General features: G+C 43.9%; 1 protein-coding gene across 2 annotated transcripts in view; it reads right to left on the reverse strand.

Annotated features, from left to right (window-relative positions):
- The window catches only part of CCDC158 (coiled-coil domain containing 158), a 138,314-nt gene extending 121,361 nt beyond the window's left edge, over nt 1-16,953 (reverse strand). For both annotated transcript variants that reach the window (XM_040326782.1, XM_040326773.1), the window contains exon 1: nt 16,839-16,953. In XM_040326782.1, the coding sequence (XP_040182716.1) occupies nt 16,839-16,848 (10 nt within the window). In that variant the 5' untranslated portion in view covers nt 16,849-16,953. The remainder of the gene's footprint in view (nt 1-16,838) is intronic.
- Between the last annotated feature and the right edge of the window lie 212 nt (nt 16,954-17,165).

Genomic DNA, 17,165 nt, shown 5'->3' on the forward strand with positions numbered 1-17,165 from the left:
TATCTATTGGAGGGCGCCATTCATCCTGTACTGATCTACACAGATCATAAGAATTTGGAGTATTTGAAATCTGCCAGACGTCTTAAACCTCGACAAGCCCGTTGGGCTCTTTTCTTTTCTCGTTTTTGTTTCCATATTACCTTCCGACCAGGATCCAAAAACATCAAACCGGATGCATTATCCCGAATGTACGATAACCCAAAGGATACTTCTATTCCCGATACCATCCTGTCGGATGGCAACTTCCTGCTCCTACACACTGACCTAATCTCCATGATCCGAGGAGCATCTTCCGATTCGTCCAAACCCTCTAATGTCTCACTAACTTCCAGAAACGGGCTGTTTTGGAGAGGAAGTCAGGTTTTTGTCCCAGAAAACATTAGAGTGGAAGTCTTGAAACTTCTTCATGATCACCCACTTGCAGGTCACTTTGGAGTTAATAAGACTCTTGAATTGGTACGACGCACCTTCTGGTGGCCCAATTTGGAGGAATTTTGCAAGTCTTACATCAGTTCTTGTCCGATATGCAACCGAAATAAAACACCCCGAAATCTAGCCTGGGGTTTACTAAAACCCTTACCAGTACCTAACCGACCATGGGAGATGATCGCAATGGATTTTATTGTTGAACTTCCTCGTTCCGAGGGATGTACCGCAATTTTTGTTGTCGTGGACCGTTTTACTAAAATGGCTCATTTCCTGCCTTTAAAAAACACACCTTCTGCTGCAGAAACGGCCCGCGTGTTTATCAAGGAAATCATTAGACTACATGGGGTACCTTCCAACATCGTTTCGGACAGGGGAGTCCAATTTACTTCTCGTTTCTGGAGAGCCCTCTGTGAAAAACTACAGATTCAACTTTCCTTGTCCTCAGCCTACCACCCCCAGTCTAATGGGCAAACAGAGGACGAATCAAACCCTGGAACACTATATTAGGTGTTTCACAGCCTTCTCTCAAGACGACTGGGTCTCTCTGCTGCCTTTGGCAGAATTTGCATATAATAACACCAATCACTCAGCTACTGGGCAATCACCTTTTTTCTCTAATTATGGCTTTAATTTAACATTTTTACCAGATTTCTTTTCAGAGTCAGCAGTTCCAGCTGTGCAGAGTACTATGGACTTTCTCCAACGCAACAATCAGTTATTGCACGACGCAGTAACTAAAGCCCAGGCCGATAGCAAGAGATTTTTTGACAAGAAAAGAAGGGGTGACTTGGACCTGAAACCAGACGATCAGGTATGGCTGTCTACAAGTAATCTCAAATTACCTTGCCAATCCAAAAAGTTGGCACCTAGGTTTTTGGGTCCATTTTCAGTTAAAAGAAAAATCAACTTAGCTTCTTACGAACTGTTTTTGCCTGACTCATTGAAAATTCACCCTGTGTTCCACGTTTCTCTACTCAAGCCTGCAGTGACCGATCCTTTTCCCAACAGAGGATCCAGACCTCCCGAACCCATCCAGGTTGACGGTTGGGAAGAATACGTGGTGGAAGCTATCTTGGACTGTAGGAAGCGACAAGGCCAGAATCAATTCCTAGTCAAATGGAAGGGGTACGGCCCAGAGGATAATTCTTGGGAGCCAGAAGGTAATATACATGCCAAGAGGTTGTTACGTGCTTTTTTCCTTGCTCATCCTGACAAAGAAGCCCGACTGGGCATCCGGAGGCTGCCCCTTGGGGGGGGGGGCAATGTCATGGATCTGCCACTTAAGGGTTAATGGTGCAGACTGATTTCAGTGATTAACAGCAGGCTGCCCTATTTAAACACCTCAGCAGCACAGTGTCTTTGCTGCCTGATCTGCAGTTCTGACGTGGATCCTATCTGAGACCTGTTTGCTATCTGAAACCTGATTTGAACACTGAACTTGGCTTGTTTTGACTACTCTACCTGAAACCTGATTTGAACACTGAACCCGGCTTGTCTGACTCCTCTCATCTCTCCTATCCTGACCCGGCTCCGTTTGACCATCCGCCTGCTTGACTTCACTGCTGCCAGATCCACCTGCTTGTTTACCGACCATTCTTCAGTCCTCTTTCTGCACGATCACCTGTTATGACCCGGCTTGTTTGACCCTGCTTTCCCGGTATACCTGAACTATTACTAACTTGTGCCGCTGTAGTCGCAGCTTCTGTGCGGGTCGCTGACCCATCCTACCTGAACTGTTACTAACTTGTGCCGCTGTAGTCGCAGCTTCTGTGCGGGTCGCTGACCCATCCTCCGCTGTACGTTCAGCATCTACTTGCCAGAGGTATTCGTCCACCTGCTTCTACACATCACCACCCGGCACTCCTACCCCTCTGTGCTCCGAGCCCGCTGTCCCATATCCAGTGGCTCGCGAACCAGAGTCCTAAGAGAGGCTACCCTGCATCAGACTCTGGAAACCAGGTACTTAACAATATGTTTGCTAGTAGGTGTCCCTCATTCCCATCTCAAAATGTAGGGATGTATGGCTTTGACTCCCTCCCTAGCTGTCTGTTTTTGCTGGTCATTGGGAGTGGACTTGCATTACAGGAAATGTAAAGCCTGATCACTGGGTACGGGAAAGGGAAATTGAAAGTGATTGTATGGATTTTTTTTTTTTTTAACCTCCCTGGCGGTATGATTATGTCTGGAATTTTGTACCAAAAGAGGTACAATTTTTTGCATGGAAATTTGGCATTTTATACTGAAGTCCTATAATTCTTAGGAATAACTCACTTAAATCTGTCCAAACAAGAGTCTAGTAGACATCTCGGGTATGATAAAATTTGAAAAACAAAATCATAAATTATAATATAATAAATAACTATAAATAATTATAACAAATAATAATGTAATTATAATATAAAATATTCAATAATGTAATCAAAATCACTGAAATTTGCTCAGTTGCAGAATTGTCGCTGTCATTATTTTTATTGTTTAATGACGAATTTCCCCACAAATCGCTATCGCTCAATTCTGCAAGTTATTCTAATTTATTATCGCTGTTTTCTAGCTGGTCTAAAAGCACTTGGGAAGTAAAGGGACACTTTTTGGTTGCAGTTTGCAGGCAGAAAGAACAGTTTTTACTATAGAAAAGTACATGTAGGACACTGGGCAGACCACTAGGGACAAAGGGGGTGTGTATTTTTTTTCATACAGTACTGTAAGATTACAGTATACTGTATGTGTATTGTGTTTTTCACTTTTTGAATTTGGCACCGAACTCCGTCCCCGTGCGTCGTAACGTCGCAGGGAAGGAGCTCGGTGGCACTGTGAATCGAGCGAGGAGACACAGCGGAGGAGCCCGCACACACACAGCGGGGATGCATCGCAGGATCCAGGGACAAGCTAAGTAACTTCACCCTGTATCCTGCAATGCGATCCCGAGTCTGGCTCGGGAATACCGCTTTTGGAATAAAAAATTCACCCCGTGCCAGACTCGGGATTACCGCTAAAGAGGTTAAATAACAAACATGTTATACTTACCTCCACTGTGCAGTTCATTTTGCACAGTGGCCCCGATCCTGCTGTTCTCGGGTCCCTCAGCGGCTGTCTCGGCTCCTCCCCACAATAGCTAACCACTTACCCCCCGGACCATATTGCTGCCCAAAGACCAGAGTACTTTTTGCGATTCGGGACTGCGTCGCTTTAACAGACAATTGCGCGGTCGTGCGACGTGGCTCCCAAACAAAATTGGCGTCCTTTTTTTCCCACAAATAGAGCTTTCTTTTGGTGGTATTTGATCACCTCTGCGGTTTTTATTTTTTGCGCTATAAACAAAAATAGAACGACAATTTTGAAAAAAATGAATATTTTTTACTTTTTGCTGTAATAAATATCCCCCAAAAATATATAAAAAAACATTTTTTTTCCTCAGTTTAGGCCGATACGTATTCTTCTACATATTTTTCGTAAAAAAAAATCGCAATAAGCGTTTATTGATTGGTTTGCGCAAAAGTTATAGCGTTTGCAAAATAGGGGGTATTTTTATGGCATTTTTATTAATATTTTTTTTACTAGTAATGGCGGCGATCAGCGATTTTTTTTTTTGGTATTGCGACATTATGGCGGACACTTCGGACATTTTTGACACATTTTTGGGACCATTGGCATTTTTATAGCGATCAGTGCTATAAAAATGCATTAGATTACTATAAAAATGCCACTGGCAGTGAAGGGGTTAACACTAGGGGGCGGGGAAGGGGTTAAGTATGCCTGGGTGTGTTCTTACTGTGGGGGGGGGGGGTGGCCTCACTAGGGGAAACACTGATCCTCGGTTCATACAGTGTATGAACCGAAGAAAAGCATTTCCCCTGCTGACAGGAACGAGAGCTGTGTGTTTACACACACAGCTCCCGTTCCCCGCTCTGTACCGAGCGATCGCGTGTGCCCGGCGGCGATCGCGCCCGCCGGGCACACGCACGGGAGTCGGGGGCGAGCGGGGGGCGCGTGCGCGCGCCTCCGGCGGCGCGCGTGCGCCCCTAGTGGCGGCTAAAGGGTAGGACGTCATAATACGTGATCTCGCCTAGGAGAGCCACCTTGTGGACGTATTATGACGGTGCGGCGACGGCAAGTAGTTAACCCCCCTCTGGGAAGCTCTATCCCAAAGGGGTTAGCTTGCGGGCGCGCTCCCTGTCATACATGACAGACTGCAGCGTCCATAGACACATCGGCTGGACTCCGTGGAGAAGAGGACGCCGGGGGATGCACACAGAAGGTGAACAGGCTCAGATAAGTAAACGGTGGGGGGCTGGGGGGCTGTTGTTGCCAGGTGTTTTTTCACCTTAATGCATAGGATGCATTAAGGTGAAAAAACACGAACCTTTACAACCCCTTTAAGTAAGAGTACGTATAAGGTCCGCGGAACCCTATTCTGGGAGTGAGGTAACAGAGGTACCCTGTGTGTAGGACATGGGATGAAGCAGTTTAAGGAACTCCGTGTTTTGTGTACTGCACACATGTGGCTTATCTCTGAGTTGGGATAACTGTTTGACTATTCACATGACCACGGCTCCCACCTGGTCCCGACTATTTGTGAGCACGCCTTCAGACAAAGTGTTACTCCACATGCAAGGGTTAGTGACCCCATTCAATGTCTGGCATAGCCCAATTAACCCAACCCGGGGGTAGGCCTCGCATATGACCCTTGCTTGCTGCCAACAAGGAGGGAAAACTTGGAGGACATGATGATAACCCCACCCTTACAGGCTTAATCTTTGATTAAGCCCATCGGGTTGAAACTTATCAGAAGCTTAATGGACATACCTATTGTTTCAAACTATATATGGTAATCAAGCCAGTTGAATCAGTCCACCAACCAGAGAGTGACCACTCAAAGAGAATCTCCAAACCACTAAGGGATGGGTTAATTGAGGATATATGTCCTACCTAGAGTAATGTTGAATTGTAGTATAAGTGTGCTGTCAAACAATCAACAATTCAACCTTACTCTAGGACATATATGGTCACTCTCTGGTTGGTGGACTGATTCAACTTGCTTGATTACCATATATAGTTTGAAACAATAGGTATGTCCATTAAGCTTGTTTCCCTATGGAGGAAACCATATTTTCCTATCTCTATTGAGCTTTTACTCCTTTCATCTGATCTTCAGTGATCGTATAGTGTTTGTTTTCCTTCTGTGGCTCCTATAGGAGTGGTTGGATCTCTTTGAAGTGGTGGATTTTCAGAATCATTTACAAGAATGTCCTGCACGAATGTTTTAATGACCTCCCACATATTCATGTGCGATCTGAACTGGGGCTGTGAGGGTGAGAAACTTTTCCAACATGCGCTGTGACCGTTACTGCTTTATTCATATATTGTAAACCTTAATTATTGAATCCTTTGATTATTCAAATTATATGTATATTATGTTTTTTTGAAGCACATGCTCTCTTTAAGTATACTAATGTGTTGTCCATCCATTATGTTTTTGTAAAATTCTAGTATGACCTGCTTTAACGTCAAAAGAAATTCCTGAAGAAGCTCACTTGAGCGTAACTAGTAGAGTGACTTTACGGCAGCTGTTTATACCCATGGCCCAAGTCATGCTATCAACACGGATGGTCTATTTCTGTTTGTTTTGTATATTTTATATTTTTCAATAAACATGTTTAAATTGTAATACTTATGTATTTCTATATTTTTGAATTGAACACCGTTAAAAAATCCCAGGGTGTAAAACCCAATTTTGTCCTTTTCTCTCTCCCTAGTAAAAGCACTTCACAATAAACACACTAAGCACTGTTAGACACACATTTAACCCTTTGATCACCCTAGATGTTAACCCCTTCCCAACCAGTGTCATTAACCACTTAAGGACCCGCTCATTTATATATACGTCCTGTTTTTAAAGATGGATATCTCGGTAACGGCAGCAGCTGCTGCCACAACCGAGATATCCATCTTTTCTTTGAGCGATCCTGTAAACGATAACTGTGGTCTCCTGGGCGGATTCGCCGCAAGATCACCATTATCGGCGGCGGGGAAGGGGCCCCCCCTCCCGCCGCTCTCCCGCGCCCTCTGCCGTCGGCAGCGGCGGAGGCGATCGGGTCCTCTCTCCTGCTTGCTGTGGATGCGAGTGAGGGCAAGATGGCCCCCACCCATCCCCATAGCATAGCAGACGAGCTTTTGCGCAGAAGCGAACGCATACGTGAGTAGCGCCCGCATATGAAAACGGTGTTCAAACTATGCAAGTGAGGTATCACCGCGATCGTTAGAGGGAGAGCAATAATTCTAGCCCTAGACCTCCTCTGTAGCTCAAAAGATGCAACCTATAGAATTTTGTAAACGTCGCCTATGGAGATTTTTAAGGGTAAAAGTTTGACGCCATTCCACGAGCGGGCGCAATTTTGAAGCATGACATGTTGGGTATCATTTTACTCGGCGTAACATTATCTTTCAAAATATTTAAAAAATGGGCTAACTTTACTGGTGTCTTATTTTTTAATAAAAATAGTGACATTTTTCCAAAAAAAGTGCGCTTGTAAGCTCGTTACGCAAATACGGTGTGACAAAAAGTATTGCAATGACCGCCATTTTATTCTCTAGGGTGTTAGAGAAAAGAATATATATATAATGTTTGGGGGTTTTAAGTAATTTTCTAGCAAAAAAAAAATGTTTTAGTCTTGTTAACGCCAAATCTAAAAAACAGCCAAGGTCCTTAAGTGGTTAATACAGTGACAGTGCATATTTTTAGCACTGATCGCTGTATTAGTGTCACTGGTTCCCACAAAGTGTTAGTTAGTGTCAGACTACCCGCATTACTATTACAGTCCTGCCATAAGTCGCTCATTGACGCCATTACTAGTATAAAAAATGAAGTAAATACAAATTCCAGTATATATACCATAGTTTGTAGACGGTATACTGTTTGTGCAAACCAATATATATATATATATATATATATATATATATATATATATATATATATATATATATATATATATATATATATATAGCACTGATCGGTGTGTGTGTGTGGGGGGGGGGGGGGGTGTCGCCCCTGTCAGAACACAACGGCTCAGCGGGGGGAGATCGCTGAACTAACCTTGCATGGTTAGTACAGCGGTTCTGACCAAAGCTGTGAGTTTTTTTTGTGCAACCCAAAAAAACTTTTAGTGTGTACCAGTTTTGCTGGCAGATCTAAAGAAGATTGTACAATTAGATTGTGAAGTGTTTGGTGAGCTTAAGTCTGGTTATTTGAACTTTTAGGCTTAGATCATACATGCATAAAGAAGAGACGTTCACACAAAGTGAACAAAGCCTTGGAAACATTAGTCTTTCACACTAATAGAAATGTTCTAGTACACACACCGTGTTTGCATCACATTGCATTGCTTTTGTCTGCGATTTGCAGTTTAATAGGCGTGTGCCACAAACACTTTCAAAGTCAGTCATAGTTGCCATCCCTCCCTCCCAAGCAAAAAAAGGCTCTTTGAGAGTTCAATCAGATGTGCTTACTAGCGCAGCCTCCAACTTGGTCCAAGCAGTTTACCTGAACTTCCAGCCAGAGAATGCAAAATTATATCAGCATTGAAGAAGGCCTGAACCCCCTCCTTGGAATCATGTGACATGTATTTCCAAGTGCCACCGCACATACAGTATCTCACAAAAGTGAGTACACCCCTCACACATTTTGTAAATATTTTATTCTATCTTTCCATGTGACAACACTGAAGAAATGACACTTTGCTACAATGTAAAGTAGTGAGTGTACAGCTTGTATAACAGTGTAAATTTACTGTCCCCTCAAAATAACTCAACACACAGTCATTAATGTCTAAAGCGCTGGCAACAAAAGTGAGTACACCCCTAAGTGAAAATGTCCAAATTTGAACCAGAGTGTCAATATTTTGTGTGGCCACCATTTTTTCGCAGCACTGCCTTAACCACTTGCTCACCGCTGACCGTCATAATACGGCGGCAAAGTGGTTGCTTAACTCTGGGAGGACGTCCATGGACGTCCTCCCAGAATCGCGCTCCCACGCGCCCCTTGGCGCATCACGGACCGTGGCAAATTGCCGCTGATAGCGGCCGTTTACCACGTGATCGCTCCGTCCAATGACGGAGCGATCACATGTAAACAAACCGGCGTCATTTGATGACGCCGGTTCCTCCCTCCTCTCTCTGTACCGATCGGTACAGTGTGAGAGGGGGGAGCGCGGGTGTCAGCAGCGCTGTGGATGGATCTGTGACTATTGGAGTCACAGATCTATCCATCCCTGCTCAGCCATCCCTGCAATACTCTGCAATACCCCCTGCCATACTCTGCAATACCCCCTGCCATACTCTGCAATACCCCCTGCAATACCCCCTGCAATACTCTGCAATACCCCCTGCAATACTCTGAAATACCCCCTGCAATACCCCCTGCAATACCCCCTGCAATACTCTGCAATACTCCCTGCAATACTTTGCAATACCCCCTGCAATACCCCCTGCAATACTCTGCAATACCCCCTGCAATACTCTGCAATACCCCCTGCAATACTCTGCAATACCCCCTGCAATACTCTGCAATACCCCTGCAATACTGTGCAATACTCTGCAATACCCCCTGCACTAATACTCTGCAATACCCCCTGCGCTAATACTCTGCAATACCCCCTGCGCTAATACTCTGCAATACCCCCCTCACAATACTCTGCAATACCCCCCGCACAATACTCTGCAATACCCCCCGCACAATACTCTGCAGTACCCCCGCACCAATACTCTGCAATACCCCCGCACCAATACTCTGCAATACCCCCGCACCAATACTCTGCAGTACCCCCGCACAATACTCTGCAATACCCCCGCACCAATACTCTGCAATACCCCCGCACCAATACTCTGCAATACCCCCGCACCAATACTCTGCAATACCCCTGCACAATACTCTGCAATACCCCCGCACAATGCTCTGCAATACCCCCCGCAACAATACTCTGCAGTACCCCCGCACCAATACTCTGCAGTTCCCCCACACCAATACTCTGCAATACCCCCCCCCGCACAATACTCTGCAATACCCCCGCACAATACTCTGCAATACCCCCGCACAATACTTTGCAATAACCGGAAAAAAAAATGTGTTTTACCCACTTCCTGCCTGCCGGCCGTCATATGACGTCCTTGACTTTGTGCAGGGATATCTGAATGATGCCTGCAGCTACAGGCATCATTCAGAGATCATCTTTTTCAGTCGGCGATTCTCTACACCATAAGAATAATCATGGCGGCTGTTACGCCTCTTGATTGTTCTTACGGGAGGCGAAAAGGGACATCCCCCCTCCCTTCTCCCTCCGGTGCTTCTTCCAACTGACCAATACGATCGAAGCCAGGATCGTTTTTTTTTTTTCAGGCTTCCCAGCCTAGAGGTGAGATGTGGGGTCTTATTGACCCCATATCTCACTGTAAAGAGGACCTGTCATGCTATATTCCTATTACAAGGGATGTTTACATTCCTTGTAATTGGAATAAAAATGATCAAAACATTTATTTTTGGGGAAAAACATGTCAAACTAAAATAAATAAAGTAAAATGAACAATAAAAAAAAAAAAAAAAAATTTAAAGCGCCCCTGTTCCCGTGTGCACGTATACAGAAGCGACCGCACTCGTAAGTCCCGCCCACATATGAAAACGGTGTTCAAACCACACATGTGAGGTTTCGCTGCGAACGTTAGAGGGAGAGCAACAATTTTGGCCCTAGACATCTTCTCCAACTAAAAAGATGTAACCAGTAAAAATATTTAAAGCGTCACCTATGGGGATTTTTAAGTAGCGAAGTTTGGCGCCATTCCACAAGCGTGTGCAATTTTGAAGGGTGACATGTTGGGTATCTATCGACTCGGCGTAACTTCATCTTTCATATTATGCAAAAACATTGGGATACTTTAATGTTTTTTTTTTTTTAAAGCACAAAACTGTTTTATTTCCAAAAAAACGCATTCGAAAAATTGCTGCGAAAATAAAATAAAAAGTTGCAACGATCGCCATTGTATTCTCTAGGATTTTTGCTAAAAAAGCATATATAATGTTTTGGGGTTCTATGCAATTTTCTGGCAAATAAATGATGATTTTTCCATGTAGGAGAGGAATGTCAGAATTGGCCTGGGCGCTGCAAAACGCCTGATGGTGCTCCCTGCATGTTGGGCCTCTGTATGTGGTCACGCTGTGTAAAAGTCTCACACATGTGGTATCGCCATACTCAGGAGGAATAGCAGAATGTGTTTTGGGGTGTAATTTGTGGTATGCATATGCTGTGTGTGAGAAATAACCTGCGAATATGAACATTTTGTGAAAAAAAATAAAAAAATCTTGATTTTGCAAAGAATTGTGGGAAAAAATGACAACTTCAAAAAACTCACCATGCCTCTTTCTAAATACCTCGAAATGTCTTCTTTCCAAAAAGGGGTCATTTGGGGGGTATTTGTACTTTTCTGGCATGTTAGGGTCTCAAGAAACGAGAGAGGCTGTCAGTACTTCAGGTGTGATCAAATTTTCAGTAATTGGTACCATAGCTTGTAGACCCTATAACTTTCACCCAGACTAAATAATATCCACATTTTTTTTTTTTACCAAAGATATGTAGCAGTATACATTTTAGGCCAAATTTATGAAGAAATTTTTATTTTTTGCAAAATTTTATAATAGAAATGAAGAAAAATTCATTTTTTTACAACATTTTCTTTATTTTTTCATTTATAGCGGAAAAAATAAAAACCGCAGAGGTGATCAAATACCACCAAACGAAAAAAAGGACACAAATGTTATTTGGTTACAGTGTTGTATGACTGAGTTATTGTCATTCAAAATGTGAGAGCATCGAAAGCTGAAAATTGGTCTGGTGATTAAGGGGGTTTTCGTGCCCAGTGGTCAAGTGGTTAAAGGGGTTGTAAAGGTTAATTAAAAAAAAAAATAACAAACATGTCATACTTACCTCCACTCTGCAGTTAGTTTTGCACAGAGTGGCCCCGATCCTCCTGTTCTAGGGTCCTACAGCGGCTGTCTCGGCTCCTCCCTGCAATAGCTAACACCCTCTGGGAAGCTCTCTCCCAAGGGGGTTACCTTGCGGTCACGCTCCCGTGTCATACACTCAGCGTACATAGCCGCCGAGTGTATAACTTGGCCCTGCCACCAGCGGGCACGTCATTGGATTTGATTGACAGCAGCAGGAGCCAATGGCTGCACTATCAATCTATCCAATCAATGCCAAGACTCTGTGGAGAAGAGGATGTCGAGGACGTGCACAGAAGATTAACGGGCTCAGGTAAGTAAAACAGGGGGACTGTGGGGCCCGTGTTTGCCAGGTGTTTTTTGATCTTAATGCATAGGATGCATTAAGGTGAAAAAACACAAATATTTACAACCCCTTTAACCCACTTGGGCATGGAGTTTACCAGAGCTTTACAGGTTGCCACTGGAGTCCTCTTCCTCAGGACATCACTGAGCTGGTAGATGTTAGAGACCTTGCGCTCCTCCACCTTCCGTTTGAGGATGCCCCACAGATGCTCAATAGAGTTTAGGTCTGAAGACATGTTTGGCCAGTCTATCACCTTTACCCTCAGCTTCTTTAGCAAGGTAGTGGCCATCTTGGACGTGTGTTTAGGGTCATTATCATGTTGGAATACTGCCCTGCGGCCCAGTCACTGAAGGGAGGGGATCATGCTCTGCTTCAGTATGTCACAGTACATGTTGGCATTCTAGGTTCCCTCAATGAACTGTAGCTCCCCAGTGCTGGCAGCACTCATGCAGCCCCAGACCATGACACTCCCACCACCATGCTTTACTGTAGGCAAGAAACACTTGTCTTTGTACTACTCACCCGCTTGACATCTGAACCAAATAAGTTTGTCTTGGTTTCATCAGACCACAGGACACAGGTTCCAGTAATCCATGTCCTTATTCTGCTTGTCTTCAGCAAACAGGGCTTTCCTGTGCATCATCTTTAGAAGAGGCTTCCTTCTGGGATGATAGCCAAGCAATTTGATGCAGTGTACAGCATATGGTCTGAGCACTGACAGGCTGACCCCACACCCCTTCAACCTCTGCAGAAATGATGGCAGCACTCATACATCTATTTCCCAAAGACAACCTCTAGCTATGATGCTGAGCATTTGCACTCAACTTCTTTGTTTGACCATGGTGAGGCCTGTTCTGAGTGGAACCTGTCCTGTTAACCCCTTGCCGCTGAGTATACGCACATATGCGTCCTCAGCTTTCGGGGGTTATAACGGGATGATGCCCGCAGCTGCAGGTATCATCCCGGTATCATTTTTTAGAGCCGGCGATTGGCTTTCCAGGGACAACAACCGATGTGGCTAAAAGCCGATCGGTTGTTATCCCGGAGGAGTTGCCCCGTTGCCTCCGCCCCTCTTACCAGACCTCCCGTCCCACCGGGGGACCCGATCTACGATCTGCCGCCTCCACAAGGGATGTTTACATTCCTTGTGACAGCAATAAAAGTGATCAAAATTATAAAAAAAAACACTATTTTATATTATAAAAATAAATAAGATTTTTTTTTTTAAAGCGCCCCCGTCCCCGTGAGCTCGCGCAGCAAAGAAAACGCATACGGAAGTTTCGCCAGCATATGTAAACGGTGTTCAAATCACACATGTGAGGTATCGCCGCGATCGTCAGAGCGAGAGCAATGATTCTAGCTATAGATCTCCTCTGTAACTCTAACCTGGTAACCATTAAAAAAATTTAATCGTTGCCTATGGAGATTTTTAGGTACCGTAGTTTGTCGCCATTTCAAAAGTGCATGCAATTATAAAGCGTGACATGTTTGGTATCTATTTACTCGGCGTAAAATCATCTTTCACATTATTCAAAAAAATTGGGCTAACTTTACATTTTCATTTTTTTTTAATTCGTGAAAGTGTCTTTTTCCCAAAAAGTTGCGTTTAAATGCCATGTGACATAAAATATTGCAACAATCGCCATTTTATTCTCTAGATTCTATGCAAAAAAAAAAAAATATATATATATATATATATATATATATATATATATATATAATGTTTGGGGGTTCTAAGTAATTTTCTAGCAAAAAATACAGATTTTAACTTGCTTATGCCACGTACACACGATCATTTTTCGGCATGAAAAAAACATTGGGGTGGATTCAGGTAGGGGCGCGCACTACTACGGAGGCGCAGCGTACCGTTTTTACGCTACGCCTCCGTAAATTACCTGCGCTACGCTTCATTCACGAAGCAGTAGCTCCGTAATTTGCGTGTGCGCTCCGGAAAACTGCCCGGCGTAAGCGCGCGTAATTTAAATGATCCCGTAGGGGGCGTGGATCATTTAAATTAGGCACGTTCCCGCGCCGAACATAGTGCGCATGCTCCTATTGCGGTAAATGACGTCGCAAGGACGTCATTTGCTTCAACATGAACGTAAATGGCGTCCAGCGCCATTCACGATTCACTTACGCAAACAAAGTAATTTTTTAAAATCGCGACACGGGAACGACGGGTATACTTAGCATTAGCTGCCCCTGCTAATAGCAGGAGCAGCCTTACGCAGAAACCGACGAACGCAAACGACGTAAAATGTGAACGCAGGGCGCGCGTACGGTTGTGAATCGGCGTGAGTATGCAATTTGCATACTCTACGCTGACCACTACGGGAACGCCACCTAGCGGCCATCGTAAGAATGCAGCCTACGAGAGCCTTATGCCAGTCATATCTTAGGCTGCAGTCGGCGTATCGAGCTTTCTGAATACAGAAAAGTCGATACGCCGGCGCAACTAAGCAATTGCGCTGCGTATCTATGGATACGCAGACGCAATTGCTTACTGAATCTACCCCATTGTTATTCAAAAACGTCATTTAAAATGATCGTGTGTGGGCTTCACATCATTTTTCAGGTTCTGAAAAAACGACCAAAAACAAAAATTCGAACATGGTACATTTTTTAACGTCGTTTTAAACGATGTCGTTTTTCGGGTTGTAAAAAATTATCGTGTGTGGGCTAAAACGACGTAAAAAAACCCAGGCATGCTCAAAAGCAAGTTATGAGACGGGAGCGCTTGTTCTGGTAAAACTACCGTTTATAAGGTAGTAAGTACATTCATCACGCTGTAACAGACAAAAAAGCGCAAATCGCCTTTACTAACACGCAATCAGCTAAAGCAGCCCAAAGGCGAATGGAACTTACCCTTTATAGTGCCGTCGTACGTGTTGTACGTCACCGCGCTTTGCTAGATTATTTTTTAAAAACGATGGTGTGTAGCATCGTTTTAATAATGAAGTTGGGAAAACGTCGTTTTTTCGACATGCTGAAAAACGATCGTGTGTACACGGCATTAGTCATGAAACGGTTAAACCGCTGTATGGTCTTGGCCACTGTGCTGCAGCTCAGTTTCAGGGTCTTGGCAATCTTCTTATAGCCTAGGCCATCTTTATGTAGAGCAACATTTTTTTTTTAAGATCCTCAGAGAGTTCTTTGCCATGAGGTGCCATGTTGAACTTCCAGTGACCAGTATGAGAATATGAGAGCGATAACACCAAATTTAATGCCCTGTACACAAGATCGGTTCGTCTGATGAAAACGGACCGATGGATTTTTTCATCAGATATCCGATGAAGCTGACTTTCATCAGTCTTGCCTACACACCATCGGTTAAAAATCTGATCGTGTCCAACGCGGTGACGTAAAACACTACAACGACGTGCAGAGAAAAATTAAGTTCAATGCTTCCAAACATGCGTCGACTTGATTCTGAGCATGCGTGGATTTTTGACCGATGGATTTCCCCACAGACGATCGTTTTTTTTCTATCGTTTTTTTAACCATACGAAAATTTTAAAACCGGTTCTATTTTTTTTCACCGATGGGAAAAAAACTGATGGGGCCCACACACGATCGGTTCGTCCGATAAAAACGGTCCATCGGTCCATTTTCATCAGACGAACCGATCGCGTGTACAGGGCATAACACACCTGCTCCCCGTTCACACTTTAGACCTTGTAGCACTAAGGAGTCACGTGACACCAGGGAGGGAAAATTACAAATTAGGCCCAATTTGGAAATTTTCACCTAGGGGTGTACTCACTTTTGTTGCCAGCGGTTTAGACAATAATGGCTGTGCCTTGAGTTATTTAGAAGGGACACAAAATGTATACTGTTATACAAGCTGTATAATCACTACTTTACATTATAGCAAATTGTAATTTCTTCAGTGTTGTCACATGAAAAGATATAATAAAATATTTACGAAAATGTGATGGGTGTACTCACTTTTGTGAGATACTGTACATGCCCCTTCTAGTCCTCTGTTGCTGTCTGTGCATTTTGGTGCAGGCAGTGTCCTAACATTGGAACACAGTGGTGTGAACCCGGGCACATAGTAAACAAAGCATTTTGCCTTGTCCATGCAGGAGGAGTGCCCTAGAATAGCCACCCAACGTAGTCCCACCACATGTAGCGTGAACATACCCTTGGGGTGTAACATGTATTATGGTGCCAAGCCGCTCTCCCCTCTTACAGGATCATGGAATTCTGCTTCTTGGCAGCTCCTGTTGTTTTTTTTTTTATCAAGGAAAAAGTTTTTATCGAAAAAAACAAAAAGCATTCACAATGAATTATATAACACAGTCTGCCATAGCATTGTGCGCAAAGAAATGAAGTACAGTCAAACAAATGAAAATACGATATTCCTTCATTCGAACCATAGCAAAAACACTATGGTAAGCTCGAAGAAAAGGATCAGAAAAATACAATTAAATAAACACCAAGAAACATTACACTTGGAAAAAGTCCTGTTGCTTTTAAAACTTGTGTGGCAGCCCGTGGCCCTGTCTGCACAGCCTCAGCACATTAATGCCTGGCAGAGGGTCGTCTCAGTGGAACACTAGTAAAGGTAAATAAAATAAAGGTAGAGTGTACAGGAGCCTGGAATTGCACTGATCACAGGTACAATGCTTTGCAGGCCCATATGCAAAAAATAAATAAATAATGAAATGCACTTTTTTTTTCTGCCAATGCAAAGAAGCAGCAGCAAACAAGGTAAGCCCCTAGGAAAGCTGCATCTGAAATAAGACTAAACTGGCAGGAGCAGCAGTAAAATCACATGTCACTGTCCATCAGGTTGGCAGCTGAAATCACTGCACTGATAGTACACATAGTATAATAAAGGTAACAAAAGCAAAAAAGTAAAAACGTATAGTAGTGCTGATTTATGGCTGCTTTGATTAGAGCCAGTAACTCTGCAGAGTCACAGTCCCCATCCCCAGTGACAATGTCCCTATACAGGTGCACAGTACAGTAACTTGATACCCCAGACAAGCTATTCTTCTGCTGCCTTTTGGGCACAATGCAGACAAATGCTCATCGCCCACATCCCCACACACATACAAGATGAAGCCTCACCTATGACCATGCCACTCCGATACCAGGACCAGGGCTCTGCTGTGTCTATGGCAGTGGGGGGGAAGATGACATGCCCACCCCCACCCCAGCTTGCTCTGTCGGTTTAGACGCTTCTCCGTTGTCATAGAGACGCTCCAAGCCTAGAGGGTGGAAATCAATCTGCCCATCCCCTTTCACTTTGTTCTGAATAGAAGGAATTTTACTTCTGTAGTTCTCAGTAACTGCTGGAAGCTTCAAAACACAGCACTACTCTGAATGGCAGAATTCATCCCTGGAATTGTTTTCGGTTATACACAGGTGACTTTTTCAGGTAGTTAGGAGATCTTC

This window comes from Rana temporaria, chromosome 1 (genome assembly GCF_905171775.1).
Source record: "Rana temporaria chromosome 1, aRanTem1.1, whole genome shotgun sequence".
Taxonomy (NCBI): Eukaryota; Metazoa; Chordata; class Amphibia; order Anura; family Ranidae; genus Rana; species Rana temporaria.